Source organism: Tripterygium wilfordii, chromosome 21, assembly GCF_013401445.1.
Source record: "Tripterygium wilfordii isolate XIE 37 chromosome 21, ASM1340144v1, whole genome shotgun sequence".
Classification (NCBI taxonomy): Eukaryota; Viridiplantae; Streptophyta; class Magnoliopsida; order Celastrales; family Celastraceae; genus Tripterygium; species Tripterygium wilfordii.
The window spans coordinates 14,627,478-14,642,419 of NC_052252.1; the positions used below are offsets into that span (position 1 = coordinate 14,627,478).

The following is a 14,942-nucleotide window of genomic DNA, read 5'->3' on the forward strand; positions in this document are numbered from 1 at the left end:
AGGGAATGGTAGATGCTTTTGGGGATTCACTACCAATTTGAACGCTAATTTCTTATTCTTGTTCAAATATGCAAGTGTAGAGTAGATTCCTTAATTCCTTTTTGGTGAAATCGATGCATGTGATTGAGTGGGATAATTATAATCAATATTTCTTGGGATGATTGAGACCTAGTTTGATATAAAATTGTGTAGTTAAGCAGACATCTTGGCATTGAAGCATTTGTATGACTGCGTTTTTGGATTCTTTTGCCTGAAAAACTACCTTTTATCCCTTCTCATTCTTTTGAGCCATTCTTCATTGATACACATTGGGTTTCAGGTGATGTTTTTCATTGATATTCATTTGACATCTTATGCGCGTGTTCTTCAATAGCTTTGCACCCATTACATTTGATTACTGAGAAGTGTGATTTTTGTATTTGCCACTTGCTTGTGAACTTAGGATTGAATGATTCATTAGGTTGAGAGATTTGAGCCTAGCCTATTCATTTGTGAGTGATTATAAGCCTAAATTTTTTTAAGCCTTTTTAGTTCACTTACAAGCCTTGTGTGAACCACTTCCTTAAATACTTCCCAGCTTTGGTTGAAAGGTTGAGTAGGAGCTTGAAAAAAAATAAGTTGGTAGTGATATTACCCTTTCTTATGTTGAAAAAAAAAATTGAGGGTTGTTGTTCAAATGTTGTTCATTTTCGAGAAGAAAAGAAAAAAAAAAAAAAGTGCATAGAAAAAAAAAATCAAAAAGAGGTGTATACAATAAAGTTAATCCTTTGTGTGTAAAGGATGAGAAGTGTTTGGATTTGTGGTGCAATGGAAGGGGTGACAAAATGAGAATTTAGCTCACATGTTTGAACTTAACCTTGCAACTTGTTACCTAGTTCCAAATTCTTCCTACCTTGTCCCTTAGCCACATTACAAACCATTTAACCTTTTGATGAATTTGATTCAAGGTAAACAAGTGAGTTGGCGGATGCATTAATTGTTCTTGTAGGTGATTTCTTTCTCAAAGCTATGCCCATCCAAATTATCTTTTATAAACACATACATTTAATTCAATTGTGTAAGTCATTCACTTACCACAATGCTTTTATGTTTTTGTGTACATTTGGGATTGCGGATTTATGAACACCAAAAGGGTCCATAACAAGGTTTTACTTGTGTGAATGTGTTGAGTTGTCTTGCTTGATTGCACATATATTTTACATATTATAAAATGTTCTTAGTCATCTTTGAGGGGATTGAGATTGGTTGTCTAAAGATTTTGCGTGTTTTCGACTAGCGGGGGAATTGGGGGATTAGCTCTATTTCTTGCATGTGAGAACTTAAGAATAATTTATGGTGCTTTCAAAGTAATAGTGGATCCCTTGGTAAGTGTTTGTGGGTATCGCTCTGATAAGCCCTCACGAGACTACAACTCGTCCACTAGGGTGACCTAGGGGTTTAAAGGCTTGTTGCATGCGCTAAATGCAACCGTGATGCCTACGTCAGTGAGTTAGGATTTTATTTAGCAAATTTTAGTTTTAGGTAGTGGTTGCATTGCTAGGGACTAGCAACGTCTAAGTTGGGGGGTGTGATTGGACCTCTATTTTGAGGTTCTAATGTCCTTTAATTAGGATGTTCTAGCACTTAGTTAATGTATTTGATTGCATTTTAGCTTAATTTTACACTTACAAATGTTTCCCCTTGGTTTTGTAGGAATCGGACCTTGTTCGGGCAAGTTGGAGCACTTTTTGGGCACTTTTTACTGTGAGGTGTCGGGACACCCACAGTACCCGTCCGGACACTTTCTTCACAAATTGAGACAGAGGCTCACAAAGTTGGAGGCATGAAGCGTCCGGACACCCGTCCGGACACTTACGGCGAATCTGCAATTTTCTGCACCGAAATTTCAAGGGCATTTGGGGTAAATCATGTATGTAACCAATGGGAAACGATTTTATAAGGGTAGTTAGGTATTTTCTATTGTAAAAAGAGAAGAAAACCCTAAGATTTGGTTGGCTTCCTGATTATTCATTGACTTCTCCAAGAGGAAACCACCATAGGAGTAGTGTAGATCTAGTTTCTCTCTCTAAGTTTTCTTTGTTGTTTTTGGTGCTTTCTCTTGATTTTGTATAAACTCTGATTTAGATGACAATAGATTGGATGTTTATTGCAACAATCATGAGTGGGTAGTTCTCTTCTCTAGTTTCTAATCCCGAAAGGTGGATGCAAGGTTTCGATTACTCAAGGTATGTTCAAAGAATCGTAGCTTTGATTCTTCTCTTTTAATTTCGTGATAGTTGTGTGAGTGGATATATGAGAATGACATATTTGATTGTATTCTTGGATTGTCTAGTCTAGGGATTGCATCTAATGTGTTTGATTGAGAATTGTTAAACCCATTGCATGATTTCCTTAATTAATTGAGTTTTCCATTGCATAGCTATTAATTATGTGTATTGATGATGGGGTTTTGGGATAATTTAGGAATGTGCATGGGAGAGTTATGGTTAATTGATCTTTGAGTGTGAAACTAGGGTGTTAGCCAAGCCGAGCCCCAAGGGGGAACATTAATCCATAATATTAGGTGCTTATCCCTTTGCGTTCATCGTAGATTAAGAGACCCGATGGCCTACATGTATGAATTGAAGTCTTATATCCCAATTCTCTTTGCATATGCATGATTGATAGTATCACACAATGCATTGTGTATGGTTGTGTGTGTTTGCAATGATACCTTGAGTATGAGAACCGAGTAACCACCGGGACGGATTAGAGACTAGGTTTTTAATTAATTGTTTTAAATCCAATTTGTGCTTACTTTGATTACAAAATCGCTCATGCTACCGAGTCATTCGGCCCATTTCTTTTACTTGTTTTTATTTGATATTCATTGTGTTTATTAGTGTTAGCTAGTCATTTGCATATCATTCACTTCAAATTTGCATTGCTTCCTCGTGGATCGATACCGGACTCACCGGTTTATTACTTGACGATACCCTACACTTGGGGTAAGTACACACACACACTTTGGTGTCGGTCACTTACTACTAGTTCAAATGAAGGGACCTCATAAAAAAAAAAAATAGAGGAAAAGAGAATCACCACATCAAAAGCCATATCAGCTCCATCTTCCACCTCCATCAAGCACACAAGTCCTTGAATTTTTTCAGAGATAATGACATAATGTTAAGTTGTTGATTGGATTTGGGCGGCAACAAAGTACTCCCCACATTTGGGGCTATTAAGCTCCTTCGAAGACAGTGAACACCACTAGCACCACGAAACTCAGCCCTCATGTGATTCCAAATCTTTATAAGTCAATTTCTTGTATCCAAGGAGTTCTAATTATATGTACCAATTATAATAAAATTAGTGAATCAATTTTCTTTTGTTTGATAGCATCTGCTGGCTGATTTCTATTGAGCGACAAATTTGTTTGGAAAATTTTAGAGTGAAGAATGCTTTCGTGATTCGAAATGATTTGGTTGGAAACTTTGAGAGGGGAGAATGCCTTAGCTATTCCAAGTCATATATTTCTCCATTTTTGCAGAGGGAAAAATGCCCCTTAATTTTAGTGAAATTTTATTTGGAGGGAGAGACATAACATTGGAGAGGCTACGTGGATGAAACATGACCTTTAGATTAATTGAAGGGTGGAGATCGCGGAATTTGAGACTCTCAAATCTTTGACGAATATGAGAGCCCCAAATCCGACTATGAGACTACAATGTATTGGGGAGGTACGTACACCAAAAGCGTGATTATATTTTGATATTTCATAGTTATTTGCTTGTAAAACAAGCAATAAATTACTTGAAAATTTGATATATGCTGTCACGAGTTAATATCGCGTGAAGAATAGGTTATTATGGCTGCAAAAAAGTCTTATTAAAGTTTAGTCAACTAAGTAATCGTAATGCAGCTCAGTCTGCTTCTATAGGAGCACGCAATCTTTCTGCAAACAGCCTTGCTGCCTTTTTGAAGAGGCGGTTGGAAAATAACGCAAAACAACTCAAACACTACTTGCAATTCATTGATGACATGAAAATTAGAGAAACAAAAAAGAATTCAGAAACTTGAAAATTCATCTCGTACAATTCAGCAATTGACCTTATTTGATGATCTGCTCAATGTCGATGGCTACCTCGGAAATTCGATTAGCCGTTCTTGTGAGCCAGTTTGATCTTAATTGCTTGTGCTGCAGCAGAGGAGCTGAATTGGTGTCAAGGTAATACAGAACAAACACCATAATAACTGATGAAGCAAACATTGGTATTGGCCCAAAAAACCACAGCAGCAAATCAAGAGCGAAATAGAGTGCTCTAAGCCCAATTGACCAAAAATCTCCTCCTTTTATCACTGCATTCTCCACAATCTCAACTGGTATGTCACTATTTGGTGTGCTAATTAGGTAATTTGCATGAACAAACAGCCTTGCTGATTGAACAAAACTAGCAAAAGCAAGGAGAAAACAAGCTAGTAGACATATGTACTTGATTGAAATTGTGGATGGCCTTGTGTCACCATAAATTAATCCACTCTCAAAGACATTATTAGAAGATCCTCCAAGCCAAGCACCAATTATGGAGCTTAGAGTCAGAGAAATTGAAGCTAAGAATGTCGCCGCGGACGTGTTGGATGCGATCACTGCCAGGGCCATTTCAACTTCTCTTTTATCAGCATTCATGACTCCTTCAACCCAAGCTCTCTTGTCATTGTTTTCAAAGCCAATGACTGTAGTGTGGGGAAGATGAAGGTACCTGTAGAGAAGGAAGAGATGGTAACCAAACATGATCAGCAACCCAGTTGGGACCAAAACTAGATCAAGGTACTCCTTTTGGAATGCCATGATTTTGGCTAATCAGAGGAAATTGAAGATTAGGTGATGGGCTTGAAAAATTCTTGTCTGGGATATAATATATATATATACATGTAAGTATATATTCCTTCTAGATTAGTATTTCTTGTGTCATACATGATTGCGCTGTTAGCATTATCTGACTTTGTTCAATTGGGACTGCAAAGGCTACTTGCAATCTTTTATTTCTGATTCACATGGATGTGCTGGAAGTGTATATAAAATAATTGGTTATCACAACTTTCCAAGTTCCAATCTTTGAGCACTTCTGGTTGGTTAGAAGGAATTCTGGGAAAAAAGGTTAGATGACTTTATTTGTAATGGTACCAATCAGGTTGCGTGTTAGCGTATTGAGTGAGTGATCTAAACTTATTTTAGGGAAGAAAATGATAGGCAAAATTAAATTCTTTTGTTCCTTATATAAAAGAAAAAAACAAATGCTGATTTTTACTCTATTTTTGTTTCAAGGTAGGGTCGCATTACCCGAACCAAATGGACATGGTCCACATGGACTTAAGAAAATAAATTTTAAAAATAAATGGACGAGGGCTTGAGAAGCCCTAAGGCAAGCCTGCAGACTTTGGGCTCACAGATTGACCAAATGGGCCTCTAAAGAGTCCCTCTCTGGAGTCTGGACTCACAGATTTGGGCTTCGGCCCATGGTCCTATAGTTTTGTTTCGTTGCTCTCTCATTGGAAAAAGAGACCAGCAGAGTTCATCGGCGCTGCTTCCAGTAACCTCAATGTCGATCTATACAGCAAGATTTCGCGGCGAAATATGAGCACAGTAAGCAAAATCGCGGCTGATTCTTGTCGACTGGCTGTCCTTAGTCGACGAGGAGGATGAGGATTTCGAGGTGCTTCGAGCTGTTCAGAGACTTTCGAGGCCTACAGCGGTAAGGTTTTCTAGAGGTCTATGTTTTTATTTGTCTTTGCGCATGTATATGGAGCTTTGATCATAACCAGTCTGAATTATGAACTTGAAATTCACATTATTAATGGGATTTTTACTCTTTTGTGCTAGCTTTAATGTATTTTTTCAATTCAAATTTGTGATTAGTTGTTCGTTGTTCATAGTTTTCTGTTAGCTGCATTGCATTTCCTATATTTTACTGCTTGGAAGTTTATTTACTTGTTTAAAATACGAAATATTCTGTCTCAAACAATTGATTAACGTAAATTTCCAATCAAGGTTCAAGTTTCAACTTGGAGTTGGTGGCCTATTTCTCTCTCTTTCAAGCTTGATTCTTTATAATTATAACCATGGAATTCTTTCTCCAATGATAACTACCTTCTGTCGTGTTCCCTGAACTTGTTCCGCTGGTCGGCATTGGCTGTTAGCTGTTGATCAGTACATCACAAAGCAGTGTCAGGAACCTGGCGCATATTTAACAGGAAAATAACATCATCCCATCACCTGATGTTTTTTCCTGGGTTCATATTGTGTCACATTGTTAAAATATGCTTCACGGACTTTCGTATGTCTTACCAAGCAATTTTGTTTCTTAACTATTTGTATTGGCATTGATTAGGTAGGGTGTTAAAGACCAGGAATAATACCAGTTGTTTAGTGATTTCAGTCACAAGTGGACATTTTAAAATGCTTACCTTCTACTCCGTTTTCATTGGACTGATCGAAAGTTGTTGCCGATTAGAATGCAAGAAATATAAGCATACTAAGTTATTTTATTTGATAATTACTGTTACAATCACTTTTATTGTTATATCACTATTCTGAAACAAGATTTTTGCTGCAACTGTTATGCTTTGACAATGCATCAGACCTGATATGGAACAACCAATCTGCCTGAAAGTACAGGATTCAAATTCTTAAGGATAGATCTCAATAAGGGACCTCAAACCGAATAAAGGAGTAATCTTGTAGTGACTGAAGCCGGCCTCCATGATGAGCTTCTCAAAATCTTTCTCATTTCTCTCTCTTCCGGTGCATATAAGCATCATGGCCATGTCGACATAGAGCTTCGTTTTGGTTAGTTCCTTATCGTCTTTCTTTTCATTGATCACAACGTCTATGATCATTACCTTTCCTCCTTTTCCTTTTGTTGAAATCGCAACTCTGCATTGCTTCAAAATCTTTATGCAATCCTCATCGCTCCAATTATGCAAAGTAGACTGCATAGAGCTTAGTCACCATCTAAACTTTACTAAGAACAATATTGTTGTATGACAAGCCATTAAATTCTTATACAGATATTATGCAGCTGATCTTATTTATTAGTACTACTAATGTTACTGCTTTTTTTTTTGGGGGGAAGAATATTAATGCTGCAGAAGCTAACTAAAGAAATTATAAGATTTGAGGATGAAAGAAGATTTACTGGACTAAAAGCATAGAAAAGAACAAATAGTAAATTTCGCATACCTTGATTATAATTGCATCTGCTGGAGGGATGGACTGAAACATGTCACCCCCAACAAATTTCAAGCTTTTGTTCTCTGGTTGGTTAGCAATTACTGATGGGAGGTCCAAGACTGTGCATGTAATGTGAGGGAATGCCTCAGCAATTGCTCTAGCCAGAGTCCCTGTGCCACCCCCAACATCGACTAATGAATCCAGCCCTTCAAAGATTTCTTTGTGGTCTCCAACAACCAAGGTTATCGTTCGAGAATCGCTAGCCATTGCTTCACTCAAAAATTTACTAAATTCGTGGTTATGCATCACATAGTCCCAAAAGCTCATTCCATGCGCAGTCTCGAATGGAACGGATTCAGTTCCTAGGAACCAATCCCCCAAGGAAAGCCAGGGAACAATCAGAATGGGATCCAGCATTGCTTGAACGAAAGGTGACAAGCTGGTGACATTGTCTTTGAGCAGGAGCTTTGAGGTTGGTGTGAGAACATACCCTTCTTCTTCTTCCTCTTGATTTTCACTGATTTTTCTTGTGGCAAAGAAACCTGAATGCACTAACATGCGCATGAGGCGCTGCAAGAAGCTTGCTTTTGTTGGGTGAACATGTAGTTCTGAGATCAACTCGGTAAGAGTAATGGGTTTGTCATGCTTGTGGATCATGTCAGGTATGCCAAGTTGAACTGCACATTTTAGTGCCATGGAATCTACATAATGGTAACAGTGTTTATATATGTGGGTTTGAGCTTGAAACAGCTCACAAGCTCCATGTCCCTCATCTAAAGCCATCTGTTCTGCAATGTCTTCCCCTGTTTCCTCTTTACACATATCTCTGCTTGTATATATGTAGAAATGGGAGGCTGAAGTGGTGGTTAAGTACACGACATAAATGCTTATGTTAAAACGTAAACTTCACGACTGAAGTAGGAAAATTTGGTGCAGGTGAATTAGAGGGAAGAACGTATGCTGACCGTCTTAAGGAATTCTGTCTTTGACTGACTATCAACTTTGAACTTTCAGGCACCTCTCAGTCTCAGGAATGTGCTCGACTTTTTCGTTCTTAAGTTTGACTAGTTTTTGTTTTTACGTGTGAGTCATGTTTGTTTATTAAAGGTATCTTCTGGTCCGTTTGTTTCTATGAAATTTCATTTGGTAGACTTTTAGGTCACAGCATGAACTTTCTCGTGTGATCGTTGCCAGCTTTTCAGTTCTTGGGAACGCAACTGGTGAAGTAGGCCGCTATAGGCAACTGTTCGAGAAGCATGCCTAAACTGTAATTTCCCCATTAGGCCAATACAGGCTTTTGGGCTTGACCCAATGCGGTTGTAAGAATAGTGGGTTACTACTGGGTTCAAGTTCAACAGACAAAAACACTATGGGCCTTTTCCTTGGTCTTAGAGTCAGAACTCAAATTAATATTAGGCCCTGAATCAAAGTCCTCCCAATATTTCTGGGCCATAAGGCCCAATTCTTATTTTGCTCCACGATGTCGTATTAGGATGCACATAGTTGCGTCTTCAAAATCCCGAATCTGAGTCTTCGACTTTTCGTAACCTCAGCGAGTCGGCCTGAAGCGGAAGAGAAGCTACAACAGCAGCTCTAATTGCCGGCGCAATGGTTCTCCAATAGTCTCTATGGCTAAGGTTCACGGATCTCTTGGTCGTGCAGTTAAGGTCAGAGGCCAAACTCCAAACAGGACAAGAAGAAAAGCCAACGGGCCGCGATCACAAGCGTACGCAATACAACCGCGGCTTCGTCATCGCCAGTAATATCTCCTTCGAATCCTGTTATTTTTCTTCCTTTTTTTTTTCTTGTATATATGATTTTATGGGTTTATGGATTTAGTAAGGAATTATAAATAACAGTACAGATTTGTCATATATTGACTGTAGAAATAAGGCAAATGATTCCCTGGGGATTTGCTTCTAAGCACTCAATACTCAAAATAGTACATTGTTCCAATACAAAAGTATTTACATCCCGTAAACTTATTTAGTAGATGCTGAAGTCCCATTAGGAGGATGTATTCAATCCTTTTGGCCGTCTTCATTTTGAATCCTCAGAACATCCAAGTATGATTTTCCAACGAGTTCACGAGAAAAAAATCCATTGTAGAAATCTGCAACTTTTATTCTCCGGAACAATGCCGGTGTGTCTTGAGTTAGGAGGCTTGGTGCTGGTCCCATTTCTCCGTCCAGACTCGGACTATGAAATGTGGCAATGGATAGCCTCTCTTTCTCTGAGTTGACAGTTGCGCAATGTACCATGCTGGGGTAGATTCCATTGGTTACAACCTGCCAAATCAATCATGAAAAAAAAGAAAGAAAAAGAAAGTAGCAAAATATATGCAACAATCAGTCAAGGTGTTTTTGTATGTTTTTTATGAACCCACATCCCATCTTTCTTTATCTTTAGGCCTTCTATTTCATTGATCTGGAGGACGATTGTGAGGCCGGAGGCATCAGAATGAGGAGCGAGACCAATGACAAGTTCTGGTTCTGGACATGGTGGGTAATAATTCATTCTCATCATCTGTAGTCCTTCTCCAAACACTTGTTTCACATCATTGGGATCCATATTTAGAGCTTCTGTCATAAAGTTAAGCAATTCATTTCCTAGGTTGTTCAGTTCTGTTGAGTAAGCCTCCAAATCATCTCTGCATATACAAAAGAGTTATTGTAGTAGTTATATTCAATTTTTGGTTTGAGAGAATATATGTTTGTCTTCATTAGGAAAGGGAAAGATGACCTGAATGGGAGGGGAAACTTAGGGAAGAAGTATGGTTTTCTCAAATGAGCTGGAAGGCTTATTAACTGAAAGAGATCTGCCCAATCAAGCTTCTGCTCTTCAGACATGACAAAGGCCTGCCCAAATCCTTCCATCTCTCCTGGCTGCTGCCACAACTTCTTCTTCTCTTCTATTGGAAGATTGAAGAATTCTTTAACCCCCAACTTCACTCTGTCCAATAACGAACCAACCACTCCATGATTTGTTAACTGCAACAAGTTAGGAACTATAATCATCACCAGAAAACTAATGAATTTGCATTTTGTACACAAAAGCATTCTAAAGCTCAAAAGATAACAGAATATATATGTATACCTGGAAGAAACCCCAATCTTTGCATGCATTGTGAAACTTTTGGAGCTCTATATGCTTAAACTCTTTAGATCTCAGCATCTGCATGTCAATCACAGGCACCTGCAGTATAGATATGGTGTCTGATGTGATTGGAGGGTCATGATCAGTTTTCACATATCTTGGTGGGACTCTTGAAAGTGATTCCTTTGTCAGCTCCTTAATGCTGGGCTCTAGTAGGGAACTCCCTAGCCTTGGTAGTTCCATGCTTGCACTCTCTCTCTCTCAATTGGATCACAGAGTACAAACAACAACAGATTTCAGTGCAACAAATTTGTTCCCGGCATTGATTTTATATTAATTCAAACTATTATCATGGATGCATTATTGAAGTTTTTTTGTCCAAATAGGTGATATTATATTTGCAATGCGCTTTCCGATTTGGAGAGGTCACATAAACCATTAACAAGTCCCACTTGTTGCTCCACGTTATACTTAAAATTTTTTTTTTCCAGAAATCTACCTTCCACTTTATTTCTTTTTATAATCCTTTTCTTGTGGTAGTTACTGCAGAGAAATATGTTTGCAGCTAGAATTGAACCTTAAGCACACATGCCTAACTCAACCGATTACCAACCGAGTCACCTCTCGTTAGTGATGACTCCATGTAGTACTTGCAGTCTTTCATTTGAATTTCTGTGAATATAGTCCATTTTGCGAACAAGAGACTAGTCATCCAAAGAAACCAAGTAAAATCAAGTTATCCTTTTGAGATCAACGAATTGGCCTGCCAATTTTGAATCCAACTTGCTCCATTAATTCCAACCAAGTACCAACCAAATACTATGAGATCCTTGTAGAAACAGGGCTTAAGGCCAAATAATGATTTACCTTGTAAGGTTTTGGTAAAATCAAGGAATTGATGCAATACGATGATTACCAATTTTATTAAGCTTGGAATACAAAGATACGCCAACACTGACTGGATCGATGTTCTTTCCTTTCAAATCAAGATTGTAATGCAAAGATTTATTCAACAATCATGCATGCTAAGCATACATTATGCATATGTTAATTCCTCCCAAGGAAAAACCTCGATGAGGGATCTTAAGCAAGTAAGGGTGTGATCTTGTAGTGTCTGAGACCAACCTCAAGGAATAGCTCTTCCCATTCCTTCTCACTTCTTCCTCGTCAAGTAATCAGAGAAGCCAGGAAATTGCCCAGGATGGTCAAAGTCAACAGAAAAAAGGGTTTTAACAGGACAAGTCAAGTCCCACGTCATTTGTTGAAAATTGAAATGGTTTGATGGTGCCGCGAATGACTTCATTAATTGATTAAGAATTAGAATTAGTCCAGTCGCCAGACTACTTGGAATTGACCAAACCCTAAACCTCAAATCTTCTGAGACCATAAATTTCCCAGTCAGAGTAACTATTTACATTCCGTCAATTGTAGAAAATATAAGTCACTAACAAGACATATTCTCTTTGGTGCTGGAGTAAGCACCACAAAATTGTCAAGCAGGTTCCAAAAAAATTGTGTTCAAGAAATAAGGGGAGCAAAGTATAAAATATTAGTACTAATAGGTTTTTTTTTTTAAAAAAAAAAAAAAACTAAGGGGGCAATTGTTCCCTTAGTTTAAGGGTGCATCCGCCCTTGATTGGGGTGTGCTTTACAAGCTAAACACAGAAACATAGTCACGGAGGCTACAACCACGGAGGTTTTGAAAAGTAAATAGCTAGGTTAAGAATAATTGATCGGTCATTCCTAAGAAATAATAAAGTTTATAGACGCGGAGTAAGTATTGGACGCGGAGATGAGTGTAAATCTCTATTCTTCTTCCTTTTATAGTCTTCATGGTGATATTCATCTCCTATTTTCTTGGCACGATCTGGGCATGTTCTGTCATGGGGATTGTGAGCAATAATCTTCTTGCTTATTGCTTGAGTTGCTAGGTCAAAACTCTTCATAACTGCAACTTCCTTATGGTAATGGGCATCATGGTGAGAATCACAGGTTGTGCTCCTTCTTCAAGGTGGATGTGAGAGTATTGAGAACATGCATCCTGCTCCATTCTTGCGACTGAGGAAAAATGGCTAATAGTCGCCATTTTGATAGTGCTCATGTATGCTTGAACGTGGGAAGATTTCTTATTCGTCAAAGTGCAGGACGAATGTGGTTTTGGCTTCTAGTTGTTGTGCAGTTGCTGGAAACATGTCTAAGATATTATAAGAATGTATAGGCAGCAAATTTCGAATTCTCCTTAGCTTCCTTTGCGCTAATCCAGTTGAAATCTTGGTTTACATTTATCAAATTGTTTTAAATCAGGATAAAACAATTATGACAACAAATTCCTTCATTATAGCCTTTCGGACATGGTTCATTAGACTTCCATTTAATTTCAGCAAATTTCAGCTCATATGACACCAAATTTCTTGCAAATTGAACAAAGTTAACTTGAAAAATCATTGCCCTTGCCACGTGGCCACTGGTGACTGGTTGTCCATTGCCAATTGTGGATCTCACGTTGTCACGTGTCAACAGGTGACTGGAGGTCACTTTTGGTACAAACACTACTACAGAATAATTGGTATTCATTCTTTTACGTAATTAATCAGTATTTATTTATTGAAGGATTGCAATCAGGAAAGGGCATATACATAGGAATATTCATGGGCGTTTCCGGGCTAATGTAGGGATCCGTCTTTCTTTACAAGACTTCAAGTCTTCAACAATATTTTTTATTTTATTAAGGAGGGAATCTCTACAACAATATACACATCACAGTTCTTATGGAATCACAATTGCAAAGTCAACTATATTTCTGTGTAGGGTTTCCAAACTCAATTATATTTTCCTACGATTTCCAAAGTTATAATTTATATATACCTAGGTTTGTTTTGGGAAAAGCAGTGCCTTCAGTCTGCAGAGAGTGAGACGATGGATAGGGCTGCAAAAAGCATGCATAGAGACTGGTCACAACTTGTCCCTGACATCTTAGATTTGATAGCATCACGCTTGAGTCTTGATGATTATTACAGGTTTCGATCGGTTTGCACTGCATGGAGGCATTCAAGATCTTCTTATCATCGACATCCCGTTCCATGGCTAGTTTATTCCAAGAGCAAAACCAGAGGCTTCTATTGCCTCCACAACAATAGATTCTACCAAATACCCTTACCTAAAGGTAGGTGCGCTGGAACATCTTATGGCTGGCTGATTATGTCTCACGAGAACTACGAGACCTCTTTATTCAACCCTTTCACTGGAAATAAGATCTCGTTGCCAAATCGGCGGTCGTTGTTCAAGTTTGCTATATCAGAGAACGATCCATTATGGAACGTACAGCTGTCTTATGAATTGACCATGCAGCAAGTGAGGCAGTTTTACAAGCAACAAGTGGATCTGTTTCCCACGCAGCGATTCATCACAGGGTGGAAATATAAAAAAACTCCATATTGCATCAAGAAAGCTATTTTATCATCGGAGCCCACTATGGCTAACATAGCTGCTGGTCGGTGCAAGGTTGCTGCAATTGTGGTTGATGATAATTTTGACGAGCATAATATGATAGCGTTTTGCCGTCCAGGAGATCAAAGCTGGACATCGTGTGTGCTCAGCCCTCGCGATGATGACGACAGACGCGATGATCCCGACAGACGCGATGATACCGACATAATTTTTAGTGAAGGAAAGTTTTATGCCATCGATCGATCCTTTTGTCTCTATGTTCTCAACATCGAGGACAAGGATATGTCTTGGAGAAAATTGCCAACAACTCCACCTAGTGATATGAAGTACGAAGAACAAAATTTCCGTAACCGCCCATACTTGGTGGAATCACGAGGAGAACTTCTATTGATTATTAGGGTAATGTCAGAACGTCCTGGAACTTGGCATCACTACACCAAGTCATTCTTAGTATTTAAACTAGACACAACAAATGATCCCGCAAGTTGGGTTAGAGTATATGACATGGATGGTCGCGTCTTGTTTGTTGCTCAAGGTCCACCGCAATTAATTGAATTGTCTGGCTTCCATGAACTATCTGGTTCTGAAAGCAATTGCTTCTATTATGTTGACGATGACTGCACCGATGATAGTCCAAACCTTGATATTGGCTTGTTTAGGTTGGATAGTCCAAACCTTGATGTTGGCTTGTTTAGGTTGGATGGACGTAGTCATGAACACCCGTTTCGAAAGGATGATATTTCTTGCATACAAAATTATGTCTTTCCATCTATTTGGATCACACCGAATCCATATTAAAATGCAAACTATAGTACAAGTCAATTTTTCTTTCTTCATTCAGTTTTATGATTATGCACTGTATAGCTTTAGTGGCACATAATTATAAATGGATATTTTTTACTAAGCATTTATGTGTCTGTCTGCTTGCCTACTTATTTACAATTAATTCAAGACTCAGAGAATTTGAACAATTCTTTTTTTCAAACACAGAACATCGTTCACGCATCAACATAGGAGCTCTTTGGCCGCCGGTGAAACCACATCGTCACCATCTCCTTTGGTAACCCATCTCAACTGCCATCTTCAAGTCAAGCACAACATGCTAAGATCCAAACTCAGATAAGAAAAGGAAAAAAGAAAAAAGTAACAGAGGTCATCATCCGAAAAATTCCATTTCTTGTGGACTGCA

At 38.5% G+C, this 14,942-nt stretch overlaps 4 protein-coding genes across 4 annotated transcripts; 1 reads left to right on the forward strand and 3 right to left on the reverse strand.

The window, feature by feature from the left end:
• Positions 1 to 3,977: 3,977 nt before the first annotated feature.
• Positions 3,978 to 4,896, reverse strand: LOC119989689. Its single transcript, XM_038835353.1, has one exon. It carries the CDS (start codon positions 4,826 to 4,828, stop codon positions 4,091 to 4,093), a length of 738 nt encoding a protein of 245 aa, XP_038691281.1. The 5' UTR covers positions 4,829 to 4,896; the 3' UTR covers positions 3,978 to 4,090.
• A 1,597-nt stretch (positions 4,897 to 6,493) lies between these two features.
• Positions 6,494 to 8,055, reverse strand: LOC119988191 (trans-resveratrol di-O-methyltransferase-like). Its single transcript, XM_038833149.1, has 2 exons — positions 7,220 to 8,055; positions 6,494 to 6,969 (listed from the first exon to the last, which is right to left on the reverse strand). The coding sequence occupies exons 1-2, from the start codon at positions 8,030 to 8,032 to the stop codon at positions 6,667 to 6,669; spliced, it is 1,116 nt and encodes a 371-aa protein (XP_038689077.1). The 5' UTR covers positions 8,033 to 8,055; the 3' UTR covers positions 6,494 to 6,666.
• Positions 8,056 to 9,231: 1,176 nt separating this feature from the next.
• On the reverse strand, positions 9,232 to 10,764 carry LOC119987982 (protein SRG1-like). The gene is made up of 4 exons (XM_038832898.1): positions 10,307 to 10,764; positions 9,953 to 10,200; positions 9,593 to 9,860; positions 9,232 to 9,498 (listed from the first exon to the last, which is right to left on the reverse strand). Exons 1-4 carry the CDS (start codon positions 10,547 to 10,549, stop codon positions 9,232 to 9,234), a joined length of 1,026 nt encoding a protein of 341 aa, XP_038688826.1. The 5' UTR covers positions 10,550 to 10,764.
• A 2,458-nt stretch (positions 10,765 to 13,222) lies between these two features.
• Positions 13,223 to 14,551, forward strand: LOC119987983 (putative F-box protein At2g33200). Its single transcript, XM_038832899.1, has one exon. The coding sequence runs from the start codon at positions 13,223 to 13,225 to the stop codon at positions 14,549 to 14,551; it is 1,329 nt and encodes a 442-aa protein (XP_038688827.1).
• The last annotated feature ends 391 nt before the right edge of the window (positions 14,552 to 14,942 follow it).

What these genes read in the sequence shown, in the direction of transcription:
- LOC119988191 (XM_038833149.1), bottom strand. Translation starts at nt 8,032, where the DNA reads ATGTGTAAAGAGGAAACAGGGGAAGACATTGCAGAACAGATGGCTTTA. An exon ending in CAGATGCAATTATAATCAAG is followed by an intron (nt 6,970 to 7,219) that starts GTATGCGAAATT and finishes AGCTCTATGCAG; the next exon opens with TCTACTTTGCATAATTGGAG.
- LOC119987982 (XM_038832898.1), bottom strand. Translation starts at nt 10,549, where the DNA reads ATGGAACTACCAAGGCTAGGGAGTTCCCTACTAGAGCCCAGCATTAAG. An exon ending in AAGTTTCCCCTCCCATTCAG is followed by an intron (nt 9,861 to 9,952) that starts GTCATCTTTCCC and finishes TTGTATATGCAG; the next exon opens with AGATGATTTGGAGGCTTACT. An exon ending in TAAAGAAAGATGGGATGTGG is followed by an intron (nt 9,499 to 9,592) that starts GTTCATAAAAAA and finishes TTGATTTGGCAG; the next exon opens with GTTGTAACCAATGGAATCTA.
- LOC119989689 (XM_038835353.1), bottom strand. Translation starts at nt 4,828, where the DNA reads ATGGCATTCCAAAAGGAGTACCTTGATCTAGTTTTGGTCCCAACTGGG.
- LOC119987983 (XM_038832899.1), top strand. Translation starts at nt 13,223, where the DNA reads ATGGATAGGGCTGCAAAAAGCATGCATAGAGACTGGTCACAACTTGTC.